This window comes from Lipotes vexillifer, unplaced genomic scaffold (assembly GCF_000442215.2).
Source record: "Lipotes vexillifer unplaced genomic scaffold, Lipotes_vexillifer_v1.1 scaffold1004, whole genome shotgun sequence".
NCBI classification, from domain to species: Eukaryota; Metazoa; Chordata; class Mammalia; order Artiodactyla; family Lipotidae; genus Lipotes; species Lipotes vexillifer.
Window position 1 is genome coordinate 39,986 of NW_006793064.1, and position 18,765 is coordinate 58,750.

Below are 18,765 nucleotides of genomic sequence, written 5' to 3' on the forward strand. Positions count from 1 at the left end.
GGCGTCAGGCCGGTCTTTCGGCCCGGCTCCTGTCACTCACCGGCCGGCCCGGGCAGCGCGCGCCCACGGCTCCCCACGGGAGCTGGGCCCCCCGGGCCTCCAGGTTTCGACCCGCCCCCTGGCAGGCAGCGCAGGTGGCTGAGCCCCGCAACAGCGGCCCCACACCGGCCGCTCGGACCAACTCCCGGCGCTGCCCACTAGGTACGGATCAACAACAAGATGGCGGCCAGCCGAGGGGGCGGGGGCCGGGCGTCATAGTAACCTGGACGGCAAAGAACCCGCCCCCGGCTCAGAATATCCCCAATCAACAACCTCTTTGTCCGACGCCCAGGGGAGTGCCTCCCGCTGACAGGTCGGCCTGCTTGTCAGTCAGACCTGCCTCTCGCGGCCCGTGCCGAACGCCTCAGCACGTGACTGTGACGGCACGGGTTGGCGCATGCGCGCCGTTCCTGGAGTTGCTGGCGGCAGATCTTTCACTGGGTACTCCGAGTCCGTAGCACCCTTGGCATCTCTTAGTAGGCGGCCCCCGAGTGCAGCTGGCAGCGTCTTCTTGCACGCATGCTTAGGGAATGTTTGCTGTGTGCTACATCCCTTTTTTTTTTAATCACTCACCCTAGAAGGCAGGACTTGTCCCTCCCTAGTGAGGAAACTGAGGCTCAGAGGGGGAGGCCAGGCCAAGGTTACACCACCTCTGGAAATGTAAGCACCGGGTTTCGTGCCTCCTCTTACCGGCTCCAGTGTATAATGCCCTCTTCCCAGCGGCTTCCCTAGCTTTGCCCTTCATCAGCCTTTTGTGCTGCCCCAGCAGTCCCTGGCCTGTTGCCCACGTTTGTCCTTCTGCCTGGAGTTCAGTCCCCAATTCAGTCCCCAGCACAAGCCCTGGCACACAGCGGGCACTCTTTCTTCCTACCCTAGAGCATCTCGTCTTGAGTTCTTATAACATCTTTTGCCCTGGATTGTCATGATCTGCCCCCGAGGCCAACTATGAGTCTTGGGAAGACCATTACCCCCCATGCAGAGAACCTAGCCCTGGGCTTGGCATCTGATGCAGTCGCACAGCCTGACCCACATCAAGTGCCTGGACTAGCTAGTTTTGTGACTATTGAGGCTTGGTTGCCCCACCTGCGGAATGAGGATAAAAAGCTCCTCAGAGATGAGGATTTAATAAGCCCTTAGAGCAGGGTAAAGTGCTCAGAAAAAATCCACCTGCAACCCCTTCCAGTAAGGGCCTGCTGTCAAGTTGCTGGCCCTGAGGCCAGATCTAACACCCTCACTTTATTGGAAGCACCGTGAATTATATTTTTCCCACAGAAGGCACTCAGCTTCTTCCTCCACCTGGGGTACCATAACTCGCTCAGTAAGGGAGGTCCTCTGGTACCCTAAGATGGTTCAAGTCCACACACCTGACAGAGGGGAGAAGATTGAGAGAACCTGGGGACACCACAGTAAAGGTAGCCTCCACCAAGACAGCAGGTCCTCTGGGAGAGCTGGCAGTAACCTGAGACCTGATGCTGGGTATGGGGAGTGAGCTAGCACTGCACCCAACAGAACCCACCCTCCTGCAGGCTACTGTAGGCCACCCGGCCATGTGCAGCAGCTCAGCTCAGCACAGGGAGGACAGAGGGCCCTGGAACTAGAAGAATCAGATCAGGAGGAAATGGGAACACCTGCTCAAAAGGGGGCTACTCTCAATCCCTCCATGGCCACCCATGCCACAGGGTGCTCAAGTCTGCACCAACCCTCACCTCAATGCAAAAGCTCCAGATCCTTTTCAAGAAAACCTCCACATACAGTTGGCAAACTGCCCTGGAAGTTGGTGGGGCTCTCAAACGAACAATGCCCTCCTTTCAGTGGGAAAAGGAAGCTCTTGGGCCCTTCCCATCTGCCAGAGCAGGTGTCCTCTGAGGGGACAGGCCAACTGGAGGGCCCCTCAGTCCCCCTCAGTCACTGGCAAGGATAACAGCTTCTTACATTTCAGAGCATTGTACAATGCCTTCTTAAAAGAAAAATAACCTTACTACTCTCTACAATGTTCCCACAAGACAGGGCATTCTCCAAGTGAGAACAAGGAAGCACATATCTCAGAGCTTCTCCCACATGTAAGTTCCAAGGCTAGGACTCTTCTCTTTGTAATTTTGTTTATTATTGAATCAACTTGAAAACACATAATCATGTGAAGAAGAAATTCCAACAATATGATGCAGCTTCTTGGCCTCAGAGCCAGCGCCGGGCTCCTGTGTGCGTGTTGAACAGGTAATCTCTGCCTGTACCTGAGCTCAGATGGTCAGGGGAGAGGGAGGGTACTGCTGGCTTCAGCAGAACTACCTCCATCCCCTAAGGGCAGGGAAAGGTATTCCAGGACCCTTGGTGTGACCCCCTCCCTTCTGCTTGATCCAGCTTGTCCCCTCCCTCCTTTCTCAGCACATCCTTTGAGGTCTGGCTCAAATGCACAGGAAACATCCATGATTCCCCAAAACTGGACACCAACTCCCCTAAGCCCAGTGCCAGATCACTCTGCTATAATTCATGGTGACAGTGGAGCATTTGGGGGCATCTTCCCTCACCACCTTTCCCCCTTTCCCCCATGGGCAGGAACCAGATCAGGTTCGCCAGGCGTTTGGCAAACACTGGCTGAGGGGTGAGTGGGGGTGAGAAGAGACCCCATTCAGGGAAACAGTAGATAGGATGCCTGGTGGGAGGCAGAGATATTGAAATGGGGTATGGAAAGAAAGTGGGCCCAAGTAGAGAATGGTTTGGAAAGAGGGGGACTCACGGGGGTCTTGTGCTCTGCCATCAAAATGCTGCTGAGGTGAAGAATGAGAGGGTGCAATGAGTTGAACCCTGCCCATGGGGAGCAGGTGGAGGCCTGTCCCCAGAAGGGTCAGGAGCCCACCTGCCTCCTCCATGCTGATGGTGCTGGTATGGGCCCTCCCACAGGAACAGCCATCCATGGGAAAAAGGGCAGGCTTGGCAGGGGAGCACTCTGCAGCAGCCTCAGTGCCCACTGCACAGGATGGTAGGTTGACATACCGGGCTCATGACACTGCTGGGTGCCTGGGGTGTCTCCATCCTCGGTGCCTCCATGAACCCCTCAACGGACCCCTCAGTTCCCTGGATACTGGGGCAAAGTAGGAGCTGGAGTACAGGATAGGGCTCTGGGCCCCAGCCTGAGTTTAAGAGATGGACTTCCAGGCATAGAGGTATGCAAAGGAGGCTTACCTGTTCAGCAGTAGAGCCTGGGTTGGTTTGCTTGGTGCCTGTAGCACCTGGGCCAACCTAAAATGCCAGGAGGAGGGACCAAGCAGTGAGAGCAGCAGACCTGCTGGCTCCAGAAACCAGCACCATTCATCTGCCCCTTTTATTGGGGATAGCCTATGTCTGTATGCAGTGCCCACATTGTTACTCCCACCTACCCCTGGGTTCAGTCCTGTGCTCACAAGAAACTCAGAGTCTAAGGGGAAGGTCAGGTTTCAAATGGAGGGCAGGGGTCAGAAATAGGAATAAATGCCCAATGCATGACAGACTCAGATTCTAAAGCCCTGGGCCTCGTCTCATTCCAGGACTGGGTTCTGCCAGCAATGGAGACAACTTTCTCCCAGTGTATCTCTGCCTCTAACCTGATGACCACTGGAAGAAGAGCAGTCCTGAATATCAGTTTGTCTGCTCATCAACTTGGGCAATCTTGGGTAAAACCAGGTATCACAGATGTGATCCATTAGTGGGCTGGGGGGAGGCAGTCAGTACAGGGATAGCAACCCTACCCCCGCAGGAGCCTGCTGAGGAGCCAGCCCAGAGCCAAGAGGAGAAGGGCACTGGTCACTGTCAGCACCACCACAAACCAGGGCTCCGGCTGCCAGAAAGCCTCCGTGTCTGTCACAAGCAGGGGTGTCATCATTGAAGTCACCTGAAATGGGGCCACAGCTTCACCACTGCCCTGCCAAAATGCCCTGATCATCCAGCCTTCAAAGCCCTCCAAGGGCTGGGCCACCCCACACCCCAGATTTCTCTTCTGTATTGCCAGGCTCTTTGCACTCAGCAGTTCCCTCCAAAATGCCTTCCCCCATCGTTCCACCTGGAAAACTAGGTCCCTGCATCCTCCAAGATCCCTTCTTCCCACCCACCAAGGGCCTGAGGACTCCCCTCACTGTGGCTCTGTGGGTGCTGGTGGCCACTGTGCTGGCCCTCCAGGGAACTAGATGCACAATGACAGTGGCTGTGGTGCTGAGGTGGGGGGTGGAGGGACCTGCATCGGCCACACGGATCAATAGCTCATAAGTATGGGGCTGCTCTGGCCAGGAGGGCCCCAACATGAGGTCGTTGAGCACCAGGACAGCTCCTTGCAGGCTGAATTGGCTCCGACTATTCCCTGAAAACAGAGTGGCAGAAGAAGGGGACCATTGCTGGCCTGCCTCTCCCCCACAGCCCAGTGGTCCCCTTGGCCCTCACCTTCCACAATGCTGTAGGAGAAAGCCAGGCGCTGTGGCTCTTGGGGCACCCGACATGACACCCTGGTCACCTCCATGCTGCGGCCCAGGTGAGTGTGGATGGTGAGCTCCTGAAATGGGGGCTCACACTCGGGGGCATGGTCGTTCACATCCTGCAAGCAGGTAGTCAGATCACCCACTCCCAAACCCCCAGGCCAGCCCCTCAGCCTCCTCCCACCACAGCCAGAACCTTGGTATCAGGCAACAGGTTCCAAAGCTTTCCACAGTGAGACCCCACCCATCTCCAGCCAACCAGTGGAGGAGCCTGAGGCAGAGTACAAAAGCAGAAGGCCAGAGGGAGATATGAACTCTTTCCAATTCTTTCCAAGGCTTCGGGGCTCAATTACCTCCACCTCAATGGTAATTGTGCAAGAGCCTGAGCGGTGGCAGGTGGGGTCCTGGTCTTGGCTATGGTCAGTCAGCAGGACAGTGAGCCTGTGGAACTTCTGCAGCTCATAGTCCAAAGGCCCAAGGAGGCGAACCTCCCCTAGAAGGGGTGGCCACTGCCTCAGCTTGCAGAGTCAACTCTGGCTTTGCCCCTCCATCCCAGCCCTGGGGTGGGAGTACCGCTGAGACGGTCCACAGCAAAAGTGGCAGACCCGCCAGGGGTGGAGTACTCAATGCTGTCGTGCGGGTAATCCATGTCCTTGCCCACCACAGAGCCCAGAAGAGCGTGGGGCCCTGCATCCTCACGAACCCGGAATGTGCGTGGGACACAGGCTGGGGAGAACTCGTTGACAGGTGTCACCATCACCAGTACTGGCACCTCAGCTGGAAGCCATTTGGCAGTCAGGGAGCTGGCCTGGGTTGCCCAGCCCTGCCCTGGTGGCTTAAGGAGGTAGAGGCTCTGGAAGGAGGAAGGACAATAGCCCTCCCCTGCCAAGGGGTCTCAGCGAGGAGAAATGTGCCTCTGCCAGGGGTCTTTGGTGGAGACAACCGTGCCCTATTGGTTTCTGAGGGAGGAGAGATGACCCCATCCTGAGAATAGGAAGAAGGGTATAGAAGAACCCGGTCCTGAATGTCCAGGCCTGGGCATGATCACTCACTGGTCATCAGAGGCTGACCACCGTCAAGCACCAGGATGGAAGCTGCATGGTGAAAGCAGGCGCCAGGAGTGTCACAGTCCAGTGTGGCATTCACCTAGTCAGAGGGGCCAGAGGGTGACGCCCAGCCAAGGCCTGGGAGAGCCTTGAGCCACACTGGGCTGCCTCAGGCCAGGTTACTCACAGATAGCCTACCCTGACCCTCCGTTTTCCAGACTGTAAAGCAGGTTGGCTCCACCACCATCTCCTTCACCCTCATGGTCTCAGCTCCCGCAGACCATTGGCCCACCCCCCTTCCTGTTCAAGCACTCTGCACATGGGTCTGGGGTCGGGGACTGGGCACCTCCAGGACTCTGTCTTGAAGGCAGAGGCTGGCTGTGCCAGCAGGGCTGTGGAACAGTAGCTGGTAGTCCAGGGTGGAGCCAGGAGAGTCCGGGTCAGTGCAAGTGAAGGTATTCAGCACGGTGCCCACAGGCGTGGTCTCGGGGATTTGAGTCCTGGGAGCAGAGGGCAGGGCGGCAGGGCGGGAGCTGGGGCTGAGCGGCGAACCATGGCTCTACCCAATAGCCAAGGTAAGGCTCCCATATACTCACGCCAGCAGCGCTGGTGTGCAGCGCGGGGGCCAGCGGTTGACCGACTGCACGTCCACCTTGAAATCAAGCTCGGCGCTGGCCCACGGCCGGAGCCGCTCAAAGGCCTTCACCCGCAGCCTAGTGACCGCGGCGTCTGGGGCTTGCGCCAGCTCCAGGGGCGACGTTGTCCGGACCACTCCATCGACTGGGCGGGTTGGGAGGGCGGGGGGACGCAGAGTTCGGCCCCGCCCCCAGCTCAGTCCAGTTCCCACCCTCCCACGGATCCCCTGCCCGGGGAGGGCGCAGAGACTGACCACTTGGCCGCCTCCTCCAAGGCTCGCTTCTAACTTCGGGCCCCCAAACGCGACCTCGCCCCAGTTTCTGCCTCGGAACCAGGCTCGTTTACTCAAGAGAGCGATGAGGTAGTGCGGGTCACTTCTAGACCAGCCGCAGAGGCATCCCCTTACGCGCCCTCCGTGCCCCTCACCGCGTCCGATGGAGAAGAGCCGGCAGGGCACTGGGGAGAGGATTTCGTAGCGCACATCGAAGCCCCGGGCCTGGACCTGAACCACCTTACTTCCGGGGACTAGGTTCTCCGGGATGGTGATATTCTGGGCTTGCTGCCTGGACCAAAATGGGGGCACTGGCTCCTATTTTCTCCCGCCACCCCGGCAGGGTCTGCGGACCCTCCCCTGGGTCTTTCCTGGTACAGGAGCCAGCTGGGGATGATCAAGCAGCCCCACACCTTAACCCTACTCCTAATTCCCTGGGGCTAGCTCCTGCCTTCCCCACTGTTCCCAGGGTAGGGGAGCCTTACAGGAAGGAGACCTGGCTGGAGGGAGCAGGCAAAACTTTCACTGTCAGCATCCCACAGCAGCTTCGGCCTTGTCCAAAGGTCACCAGGATCTGAAGCTGGAAGACCTGCGGCACACAAGAAGGGAACCATGGTGTGTGTCTACCTGTATATCTGTGCCCAGTCGTCCCTTCAAATAGGCAGCGCCACCTCAGGACCTCTGCAAGGAACCCCGACTCTCACTCCTCCCTATGACCTGTCACTCTGCTGACAGATATTCCTTTGTGTCTCACTCTTCTGGGTCATAAGTCCTTCTCTTAGGATGCATACAGCCCCCAAAAGAGTAATATATGAATCATTCACAATGTGAATTATCATCTTAGAGTTGCTAAGAGTCAGTCAATAAGACGTGGAAGTTTTAAAGAAGGAACTTCTCTAACCTCCTCCAGACTACACTAGGCACTGTACCCAGAGCTTTCACTTCCTGTGTGACTGCTCAGAACTTTCTCCTTTCTATAAGGGGCACCATGGGCTCCTGGAGCCAGGGATCCCTCTTCTTTCTAGAACTCCAGAGCCCAGCACAGAACCAGGCTAAGGTGGGAGTACAGCCAGCATGGGGCAGCAGGTACAGGTATGGGCTATATCTGGAAAAGGCAGCATGATTGAGGAGGTCAGGAACAAACAAACTTCCAGGAGGTAGTGGCTCTGCCCATTTTATGCCCAATTCATGGATATCTCCAGGTCCCAAGTCATGCTCACCTTTTGAGCCTGGCCTCTGAGGCCCTGGGATGGCGCCTGCAGCCAACCCTGCCCATTGATAGAGAAAGGTCCAGGGAAGTATGGCGGATCCTGGGCACTGGTGATGCTCATCTGACAGGACAGAGATGCTGGAGGCCCCTTCCCCAACCCTCAGTGCCCCAAGCATCCCTGTCAAAGTCCCCCAACAACCCAGCAGGTACCTGCCCACTCTCAACTCTCCCATACACTGCCACTGCCACTCTAGTCTGGGCTCCCCCGGGCCCTGATCCTCAAACCTCTCTGCTTTTAAACTAATTATTTTGTTTTTTCTCTAGATATCTTTTGGAAATCTGATACAGAAATTTCATGATACAGAAATTTCATGGAGAATTCAGAACACACAGAAGAACTTTAAAGAAGAACTCAGCCCCTGAGATGTCCCTATGGGAACAGCCATAGTCATTGGGGGTGCGCAGCCCTCAGTGGCTCTCTCCAAAAACATGCATCATTGCTGAGGCTCAGCTGTAGACTAAAGAATCCTTCTGCAGGCTATGCTTGGCCAGGCAGGGTCTGGGCTTGGTCTCCACATCTTCCCCCGACCCTCCATCCTACCCCCCCCCACCACCACCACTGTCCGTGTGCAGGGCTCACCTGGGCTCCCTGGCCTGGGAGCAGCAGAGTATACAGCCGGGCCCCAGGTTTGACAGTTTCTGGCACCTGAATGATTTCCCCAGCTGGCCAGAGGGGAGGTCATGGGGGGTTCTGTTCAGGTCATGCCTACCCACACCCCCTGCCTGCTGTCCCTGGCCTCACCTGGACTGGCAAATCGACCAGCACACTGGATACGGCCAGGATCCCGCTGCACATCCACAGAGAGTGGCCCCTCCATCACATGGTTGCCACATGTGAACCGCAACTGCAGTTCATAGTGGTTCACTGTCAGGGCATCCAGCCGGGCCGAGCTGCTCAAGGTCATCTGTGGCAGGAGGCAATGCCATGTGGGGCCTAGGATCTCCATCCCTCTATGCCACCTCTGGCTTTGTGAATTTAGGGTCTGTCCTTGTTCCCCCATGATCCCCAGTTGTGCCCATGACCCTACCTTGCCCACATAGATCCCCTGCCATCTAGTTAGGCTAGGTGGGTTGAAGAAGGTGGTGGGTGGCTGCACATGGAGCAACTCCAGGGTGGGTGTGTGTGAAGAGCAGTTGAAGGAGAAAGACTGAAGGATGGTGCCAGGTCCCTGGCTCTCAGAGACATTTATGAACCAGGGCAGGCAGTGGAGGTCTGTGAGGAAGAGATGATTCAGGCTGGAGGCCCCCATTCTCATGGAACCATATACACAATCAGAGTCCCTCTTTTCTGCCTTAGGGCCTGGTCACATCCTGGAAACAAGCAGCCAAAGTCCTTCCTTGTCCCCCACATCCAACCATGGGTCAGCTCATTTCACAGACTGGGAGTGAGAACTTGGTCAAGGAAGCAGCCAAGATAAGGAATGAGGGTCGGGGATACAGATCTTTGCCCTTTCCTGGCTCCCCCCAAACCCTGTCCTCCATGGTAGCTTATCTGAGAGAGATCAAGACTCCACTGTGGAGTCAGGGGGTGAGAACTGGAGTTCCCCCACCCACCAGCTCCTCACCAGAGACAACCAGAGCAAGAAGAAGCACCAGGGGCCTGAGCAGCACCATAGTGGCCTGAAGATACAGACAGCAGAGGAGACTACAGAAAGCCAGAAGTGTTTGTCAGGCCAACCCCGTTGCCAGGTCAGTTGCTAAAACAAAGCTGGGCCTCCAAGATTCTAGCCCTGCCCATCCCTGGTGACTGAGCTCTTGACTGTACAGGCATCAAAAGACCTGGAAAACTCCATTTTTTTCACTGCTCCCAATGAATTCCCCTATTTATTACTAGAATTCAAAGGAGATGTGAGGGGAGAAGGATCAGATAGGGAAACTGAGGCTCAAGGAAGTCTTGGTCATGCAGTCCTTGGAGACAGAGCAAGCACAGAACCCAGGAAAACTGGGCCCAGGACCTGCTACCCCACAGAGTCTGAACTCCAGCTGCCCACTCCCATTAGAACATTATCTGCCTAGGGACTTCCCTGGTCGTGCAGCGGTTAAGAATCCACCTGACAATGCAGGAGACACGGGTTCGATCCCTGGTCTGGGAAGATCCCACATGCCACGGAGCAACTAAGCCCGTGCACCACAACTACTGAGCCTGTGCTCTAGAGCCCATGAGCCACACCTACTGAGCTTGCGTGCCACAACTACTGAAGCCCGCGCGCCTAGAGCCCATGCTCCACAACAAGAGAAGCCACCGCAAAGCCTGTGCACTGCAACAAAGAGTAGCCCCCGCTCACCGCAGCAATGAAGACCCAACACAGCCAAACAAAAAAAAGAAAGAACATTATCTGCCTATAAAACCTGAGCCCAACCATCAACAAAATCTCTCAAAAGCTGTGTACATTCAACAAACAAAAGGTATCCTTGGTGATAGAAATAAAAATGGTGGCTACTTTTGGGGGTATCAATTGGAGGGGGCAAAAAGTGGCCTCCTGGAGTGGCTGGTGATATTCTATATCTTGATCTGGGTGACAGTTGCACAGGTGTCTACAGATTTTAACATTTATAGTGCTGTACCTTTGAGAGTTGTCTGTTCATTTTATTTACATTATATGTCAATGTTTAAAATGTTGTCTACACATGCCCTCTCCAGTTCTTCACCTCTCACTCTCTTTTCTACCCACTATAGATGAGCTTGTCCCTCTCTCCATAAAAATGCCCTTGTTGGGGTCCTCAGAGACCTTCAAACTGCAGTTTATTCTCTACTCTCACCTCCTCGGCAGCATTTGATGCTTGCTCCCCTTGGCTCCTAAGTGCCCACACTCTCTCAGCTTCCTCCCACCTCCCTGGCTGCTCCTGCTCAGTTCCTTTGCTGGTTCTGCTGCATCGTCCCTACCTCCACCCAATGGAGTGTTCCAGGGCTCAGTCCTGACTGCTGCCATCCTCGGTCCACCTTCCACCTCACATCCAGGCACATGGCCTTAAACCCCATCCACTCAGATTGGTTCAAGATGGCGGAGTTGAAGGACGTGCGCTCACTCCCTCTTGTGAGAGCATCAGAATCATAATTAGCTGCTGAACAGTCATCGACAGGAAGACACTGGAACTCACCAAAAAAAGATACCCCACATCCAAAGACAAAGGAGAAGCCACAGTGAGATGGTACGAGGGGCGCAATCACAATAAAATCAAATCCCATAACTTCGGGGTGGGTGACTCACAAATGGGAGAACACTTATACCACAGGAGTCCGCCCACTGGAGTGAAGGTTCTGAGCCCCACGTCCGGCTTCCCGACCTGGGGGTCCGGCAACAGGAGGAGGAATTCCTAGAGAATCAGACTTTGAAGGCTAGAGGGATTTGGTTGCAGGACTTTGGCAGGACTGGGGGAAACAGAGACTCCACTCTTGGAGGGCACACAAAAAGTAGTGTGTGCATCGGGACCCAGGGGAAGAAGCAGTAAAGCCAGGGAACTGAACCAGACGTACCTGCTAGTGTTGGAGGGTCTCCTGCAGAGGCAGGGGGTGGCTGTGGCTCACCATGGGGACAAGGACACTGGCAGAAGAAGTTCTGGGAAGTACTCCTTGGTATAAGCCCTCCCAGAGCCCGACATTAGCCCCACCAAAGAGCCAGGTAGGCTCCAGTGCTGGGTCACCTCAGACCAAACAACCAACAGGGAGGGAACCCAGCCCCACCCATCAGCAGACAAGCAGATTAAAGTTTCACTGAGCTCTACTCAGCAGAGCAACACCCAGCTCTACCCACCACTAGTCCCTCCCATCAGGAAGCTTGCACAAGCCTCTTAGATAGCCTCATGCACCAGAAGGCAGACAGCAGAAGCAAGAAGAACTACAATTCTGCAGCCTGTGGAAGGAAAACCACATTCACAGAAAAATAGACAAAATGAAAAGGCAGAGGACTTTGTACCAGATGAAGGAACAAGATAAAACCCCAGAAAAACAACTAAATGAAGTGGAGATAGGCAAACTTCCAGAAAAAGAATTCAGAATAATGATAGTGAAGATGATCCAGGACCTCAGAAAAAGAACGGAGCCCTTCAGAAAGCCCTTCAGCCTTTCTTCAGAAAAAGAAGCCCCCAGAGTAAATATTTGAAGAGATTACAGTCGAAAACTTACCTAACGTGGGAAAGTAAATAGCAACCCACGTCCAGGAAGCTCAGAGAGTCCCAGGTAGGATAAACCCAAGGAGAAACACGCTGAGACACATAGTAATCAAATTGACAAAAGTTAAAGACAAAGAAAAATTATTGAAAGCAGCAAGGGAAAAACGACAATAACATACAAGGGAACTCCCATAAGGTTGACAGCTGATTTCTCAGCAGAAACTCTACAAGCCAGAAGGGAGTGTCACGATATACTTAAAGTGATGAAAGGGAAGAACCTACAACCGAGATCACTCTGCCCGGCAAGGATCTCATTCAGATTCGATGGAGAAATCAAAAGCTTTACAGACAAGCAAAAACTAAGAGAACTCAGCACCACCAAACCAGCTCTACAACAAATGCTAAAGGAACTTCTCTTAGTGGGAAACACAAGAGAAGAAAAGGACCTACAAAAACAAACCTAAAACAACTAAGAAAATGGTAATAGGAACATACATATCGATAATTACCTTAAACGTGAATGGATTAAATGCTCCAACCAAAAGACACAGGCTTCCTGAATGGATACAAAAACAAGACCCATATATATGCTGTCTGCAAGAGACCCACTTCAGACCTAGGGACAGATACAGACTGAAAGTGAGGGGATGGAAAAAGATACTCCATGCAAATGGAAATCAAAAGAGAGCTGGAGTAGCAATACTCATATCAGATAAAATAGACTTTAAAATAAAGAATGTTTCGGGCTTCCCTGGTGGTGCAGTGGTTGAGAGTCCGCCTGCCACTTTAAATGACACAATAGACCAGATAGATTTAATTGATATTCATAGGACATTCCATCCAAAAACAGCAGATTACACTTTCTTCTGAAGTGCACATGGAACATTCTCCAGGATAGATCACATCTTGGGTCACAAGTCAAGCCTTGGTAAATTTAAGAAAATTGAAATCATATCAAGCAACTTTTCTGACCACAACACTACGAGATTAGAAATCAGTTACAGGGGAAAAAACATAAAAAACACAAACACATGGAGGCTAAACAATACATTACTAAATAACCAGGAGATCACTGAAGAAATCAAAGAGGAAATCAAAATATACCTAGAGACAAATTACAATGAAAACAAAATGATCCAAAACCTATGGGATGCAGCAAAAGCAGTTCTAAGGGGAAGTTTATAGCAATACAAGCCTACCTCAAGAAACAAGAAAAATCTCAAATAAACAATCAAACCTTACACCTAAAGGAACTACAGAAAGAAGAACAAACGAAACCCAAGGTTAGTAGAAGGAAAGAAATTATAAAGATCAGAGCAGAAATAATGAAATAGGAACAAAGAAAACAATAGCAAAGATCAATAAAACTAAAAGCTGGTTGTTTGAGAAGATAAACAAAATTGATAAACCTTTAGCCAGACTCATCAAGAAAAAGAGGGAGAGGACTCAAATCAATAAAATTAAAAATGAAAAAGGAGGGGCTTTCCTGGCGGCGCAGTGGTTGAGAGTGCGCCTGCCGATGCAGGGGACACGGGTTCGTGCCCCAGTCTGGGAAGATCCCACATGCCGCGGAGCGGCTGGGCCCGTGAGCCATGGCCGCTGAGCCTGCGCGTCTAGAGCCTGTGCTTCGCAACGGGAGAGGCCACAACAGTGAGAGACCCGTGTACCGCAAAAAAAAAAAAAAAAAAGGGAAGCCAATAGAAAAAGAGAGATCCACAAAGTGCCCATGACTGAAGACACAAGGTTTAAAACCAAGATCCTTGTCTTGGACGGATTGGACTGGAGACGTCTGTCCCTCTTGCACAGTCTGGTGGCCTTAATGGCAAGTAAGAATGTTCCTGAAGCAGGTTTCCAGGCCTCACCTCTCTGTTGCATTTTCCCTTACCTCCTTCCCCCAATCGCCTCCCCGCGACACACACAAACTGTCACAGATCAACTGGCTCAATCCTCTGCCCACACCCTCCATGGCCATTTCCTAATATAGCCCCAAACCCACAGGCAGCTCTCCTAAGACGTGCCAAATATCCACAGGAGAATCGTGGCAGCAGTTGGTGAAAGAATCACCCTCCTTCTCTGGCATTTTACTAACTGCAACTCACATCTGACTGGGTTCTAAAACTCATGGACTCTGGCTCAAGTTCAGAAGGAGAATAATGATGATACCGTAGCCCAGTTCCTCGTTCTTCCCTCTGGTCATGAGTGCGGATCAACTACATGCATAAGGAAAGCCAAACCCACTCTATGGATATGTCTTAATCTCCCTGCTTTTCTGGAAAACTCTTTCCTCACTCAAATCCCTAGAGGGATACCCTTCCTAGGAGAGATCTCTGCTCTTGAGCCCCTGTAGTTGTGTCCATCACTTCTCCACTCATCCGTCCCTGATCTCCCCAACCTGGGTGTGTTGCCCTTCCTCTGTGCACAGCCCCTGGGATACCTCAGTCACTGCACTGTCCATGTGGAGTAAATCTTCATATGTTTGTAAGTTCTTCAAGGGCAGAGACATTCTTGTTTTCACCTCTTTATTCCTGGGTGTCTAGTGCAATACTTGGCAGGTTGTGGGGCTCAGTTAATACTTGGAAGTACAAGAACCAAGTTCAAAGCCAGTCTCTTTTCTCAGAAGAAGTAAAACTGTCACTGTTTGCAGATGACACGGTACTCTACATAGTGAATCCTAAAGATGTCACCAGATCAGTGAATCAGCTGATCAATGAATTTGGTAAAGTTGCAGGATACAAAATTAATGCACAGAAATCTCTTGCATTCCTATACACTAACAATGAAAGATCAGAAAGAGAAATTAAGGAAACAATCCCATTCACCATTGCAACAAAAAGAATAAAATACCTAGGAATAAACCTACCTAAGGAGGTAAAAACCTGTACTCAGAAAACTATAAGACACTGATGAAAGAAATTAAAGATGACACAAACAGATGGGAAGATATACCATGTTCTTGGATTGGAAGAATCAATATTGTGAAAATGACTATACTACTCAAAGCAATCTACAGATTCAATGCAATCCCTATCAAATTACCAGTGGCATTTTTTACAAAACTAGAACAAAAAAATCTTAAAATTTGTATGAGACACAGAAGACCTCGAATAGCCAAAGCAGTCTTGAGGGAAAAAAACGGAGCTGGAGGAATCAGACTCCCTGACTTCAGACTACACCACAAAGCTACAGTAATCAAGACAATATGGTAATGGCACAAAAACAGAAATATAGATCAATGGAACAGGATAGAAAGCCCAGACATAAACCGATGCACCTATGGTCAACTAATCTATGACAAAGGAGGCAAGGATATACAATGGAGAAAAGACAATCTCTTTAATAAGTGATGCTGGGAAAACTGGACAGCTACATGTAAAAGAATGAAACTAGAACACTCCCTAACACCATACACAAAAATAAACTCAAAATGGATTAGAGACATAAATGTAAGACTGGACACTATAAAACTCTCAGAGGAAAACATAGGAAGAACACTCTCTGACATAAATCACAGCAAGATCTTTTTTCATCCACCTCCTAGAGTAATGGAAATACCAACAAAAATAAACAAATGGGACCTAATGAAACTTCAAAGCTTTTGGAAAGCAAAGGAAACTACAAACAAGACGAAAAGACAACTCTCAGAATGGGAGAAAATACTTGCAAATGAATCAATGGACAAAGGATTAATCTCCAAAATATATAAACAGCTCATGCAGCTCAATATTAAAAAAAACAAACAGTCCAATCAAAAAATGGACAGAAGACCTAAATAGACATTTCTCCAAAGAAGGCATACAGATGGCCAAGAAGCACATGAAAAGCTGCTCAACATCACTAATTATTAGAGAAATGCAAATCAAAACTACAATGAGGTATCAGCTCACACCAGTTAGAATGGGCATCATCAGAAAATCTACAGACAAAAAATGCTGGAGAGGTTGTGGAGAAAAGGGAACCCTCTTGCACTGTTGGTGGGAATGTAAATTGATTCAGCCACTATGGAGAACAGTATGGAGGTTCCTTAAAAAACTAAAATTAGAATTACCATATGACCCAGCAATCCCACTACTGGGCATATACACAGAGAAAACCATAATTCAAAAAGACACATGCACCCCAATGTTCATTGCAGCACCATTTACAATAGCCAGGTCATGGAAGCAACCTAAATGCCCATCGACAGATGAATGGATAAAGATGACGTGGTACATACATACAATGGAATACTACTCAGCCATAAAAAGAAATGAAATTGGGTCATTTGTAGAGACATGGATGGATCTAGAGACTCTCATACGGAGTGAAGTAAGTCAGAAAGAGAAAAACAAATATCGTATATTAACACATATATGGGGAACCTAGAAAAATGGTACAGATGAACCAGTTTGCAGGGCAGAAACAGAGACAGAGGTAGAGAACAAACATATGGACACCAAGGGGGGAAAGTGGTGGGGTGGAGTGGGGGGATGGGATGAATTGGGAAATTGGGATTGATATATATACACTAATATGTATAAAATAGATAACTAATAAGAACCTGCTGTATAAAAAAATAAATAAAATTCAAAAATTCAAAAAAAATAAGTGAAAATAAAAATAAAAGCATTGCTTACTTGATGACTTCTCTTTTGGAAAAAAAAAAAAATACCATCCACTCACTTTGCCTCCCAGATCCAAAGCTTCAGTCCTGATCTCTCTCCCAGGCAGCAGAATCACACACCCAGTGGCTGACCCTGCATCTCCTCTTGGATGCCTAACAAGCATCTTAAGGGTCACATGTCCACAAATGATCATTCGATTTTCGTCTCCAAGCCCACTGTTCTCCAGTCTTGCTTGGATTGATTCATGGCCATTCCATCCAATCAGTTGTTCAGGCCAGGAATCTAGGAGTCATGCTTCATGCTTCTCTTTCTCTTCCCATACTCATGCATCAGCAAGGCTTGATTTTTTTTTTTTTTTTTTGCGGTACGCGGGCCTCTCACTGTTGTGGCCTCTCCCATTGCGGAGCACAGGCTCCGGACGCGCAGGCTCAGCGGCCATGGCTCACAGGCCCAGCCGCTCCGCGTCATGTGGGATCCCCCCAGACCGGGGCACGAACCCGCGTCCCCTGCATCGGCAGGCAGACTCTCAACCACTGTGCCACCAGAGAAGCCCAAGGCTTGATTTTTAACTCCAAAACATTCCCCCAAGGGACCCCCTTCTTTGCAGCCCAGGTGATGCTCAAAAGCCCCCATTGCTCCCCATCACACCAAGAACAAAACCCCTTATTCCTTTCTAAGACTGCTAGGAGCCTGGTTTTGCTGACCTCTTCACTCCCCCAACTACCACCATCAGAGATATCTAGGTCTTCTTTATGTTACGTCCTGTCTAGCTCCTGTCCTCTCAGGGCCTGTAACTGGCTGATCCCACCACCTAGAATGCCCCTCTTCTTGATCTCCCCTTGATGGCTCATCCAGATCCCATACAGAATGCCACCTCCTCTGGGAGTCCCCTCTCCCAACCTGGCCCGTCGCCCTCATTCCCTGGTATTTTTCTGTCTACTGACTTGTCTAGTTTGTCTCCAGTTAGTCTGTGTCCTTGAACCTAGCCTCCGACTATGGAGCGGCCTCAGGGAAGGCTCTGACCATTTGGGTCAGAGAGCCCCGCCGTAACCTCCTGTACTCAGCCCGCATGTGGCCTGGGGCAGAGGGGATGGGAGTGTCGCCGCGGGAATCGCAGCTAACCAGGCGCTGCCCACTAGAGGGCAGCCCAGCTTAGCTAGGCCGAGACGAGGGGCAGATAGGGCGGGGTCTGGGCCTTGGCCGAGGCTCCTCCCCGGTGCTGCAAAGACGTTCGGCGCTCCCGGAGTCCTCTGAGGGGCCGGACCCCTCCCATGACTTCCAGGGACTGTCAAGGCCGGCTCCGGGAGCGGATTCAGTGGGTCGAACCGCGAGTGGGCCACATCAGTGCCGAATCCGACGATTGGGGGCGCTCTGCCCGCTCAAGGGCGCAGCGCGGGAGGGACGACAACTCTATCCTGGGAAAAATGGGGAAGCTGAGGCTACCGCAGGGCAGCGACTTGTCCTGGGTCATGCAGCGAACCCGGAGTCAGCTCAACGGCCCGGGACTTTGGGTAGTCAGGGGCCGGACGCGGCCCAGCTTCCAGCTATAGTCCTGCCCCTCCCCCCAGAGCTGCTGTGGAGTTGGTAGTGGGTGTCCGGCTCACCCACCCGGCAGAGTCCGGGGGGCGGGGCCACATCAGCCCCGCCCCAGCCCCATTGGCTGAGGCGCTAGGGGCGGGGCCGGGGCTGCCAGATGTTGGGGCGGCAGCGACGGCGGGAGCTAGGGAGAGGGAGGAGCCGCGGAGCCAGGCGGAGGTTAAGGGCGCCGCTGGCCGGCCCGCGGGGCCCTCTCCGCATCCCTCTGGCTGGAGTTCGAAGAGGAACTGGCAGGCCTGGCGGGGGCTCCGGAACGGGCATGCACAGTGCTCGGCTTGACAGTTTCCTGGGCCAGCTCCGCTGGGAACTGGTGAGGCTTGGGAGCGGGTGTGGCTTGTGAGGACGTGTGTGGGGTGCTCGGCTGCCTTCCTGCCCGAACGGCACTCGGGTGGGGGGCTCTCCCGAGTGCCCATCCAAGACAGGATGGGGGCGGGGCGACGCAGATGGCCCAGATGGCCCGCGTCGGGTTTCGGACGGTTGGAAGCTGTGCTGGGCATCAAGTAACAGCCGCCCAGCTGGCCGTGCAGCCGGCGCGGCGGAGGAAGTTGGTGGGAGAAACTTCTTGTGGGGCGGAGCAGGGGGCTGTGAGGGACTAAAGAGGTGTGGCGCTGCTATGGATGCCCCCTATTCCAGGCTGGCCTGTACCTCTGTCCTCTATACCCCACCTGGCAGGTGCTCTATTCTTCTCTGAAAGACGCTGCGGGCTTTGGGGAGCTGAATCCCTCAAGAGTCACAGGATGCCCCCCCCCCCCCCCCC

At 52.3% G+C, this 18,765-nt stretch overlaps 2 protein-coding genes across 2 annotated transcripts in view; one reads left to right on the forward strand and one right to left on the reverse strand.

Moving 5' to 3' along the window:
- Positions 1 to 2,214: 2,214 nt before the first annotated feature.
- CDHR4 (cadherin related family member 4) lies at positions 2,215 to 9,315 on the reverse strand. The gene is made up of 19 exons (XM_007466207.1): positions 9,267 to 9,315; positions 8,730 to 8,914; positions 8,444 to 8,606; positions 8,282 to 8,364; positions 7,652 to 7,762; positions 6,917 to 7,020; positions 6,587 to 6,723; positions 6,121 to 6,304; positions 5,871 to 6,024; positions 5,531 to 5,624; positions 5,052 to 5,255; positions 4,832 to 4,971; positions 4,447 to 4,597; positions 4,146 to 4,366; positions 3,762 to 3,904; positions 3,220 to 3,276; positions 3,031 to 3,118; positions 2,774 to 2,804; positions 2,215 to 2,270 (listed from the first exon to the last, which is right to left on the reverse strand). Exons 1-19 carry the CDS (start codon positions 9,313 to 9,315, stop codon positions 2,215 to 2,217), a joined length of 2,355 nt encoding a protein of 784 aa, XP_007466269.1.
- Positions 9,316 to 18,133: 8,818 nt separating this feature from the next.
- The window catches only part of INKA1 (inka box actin regulator 1), a 1,779-nt gene continuing 1,147 nt past the window's right edge, over positions 18,134 to 18,765 (forward strand). The window contains exon 1 of the mRNA XM_007466208.1: positions 18,134 to 18,318. Within this exon, the coding sequence (XP_007466270.1) occupies positions 18,268 to 18,318 (51 nt within the window). The 5' untranslated portion in view covers positions 18,134 to 18,267. The remainder of the gene's footprint in view (positions 18,319 to 18,765) is intronic.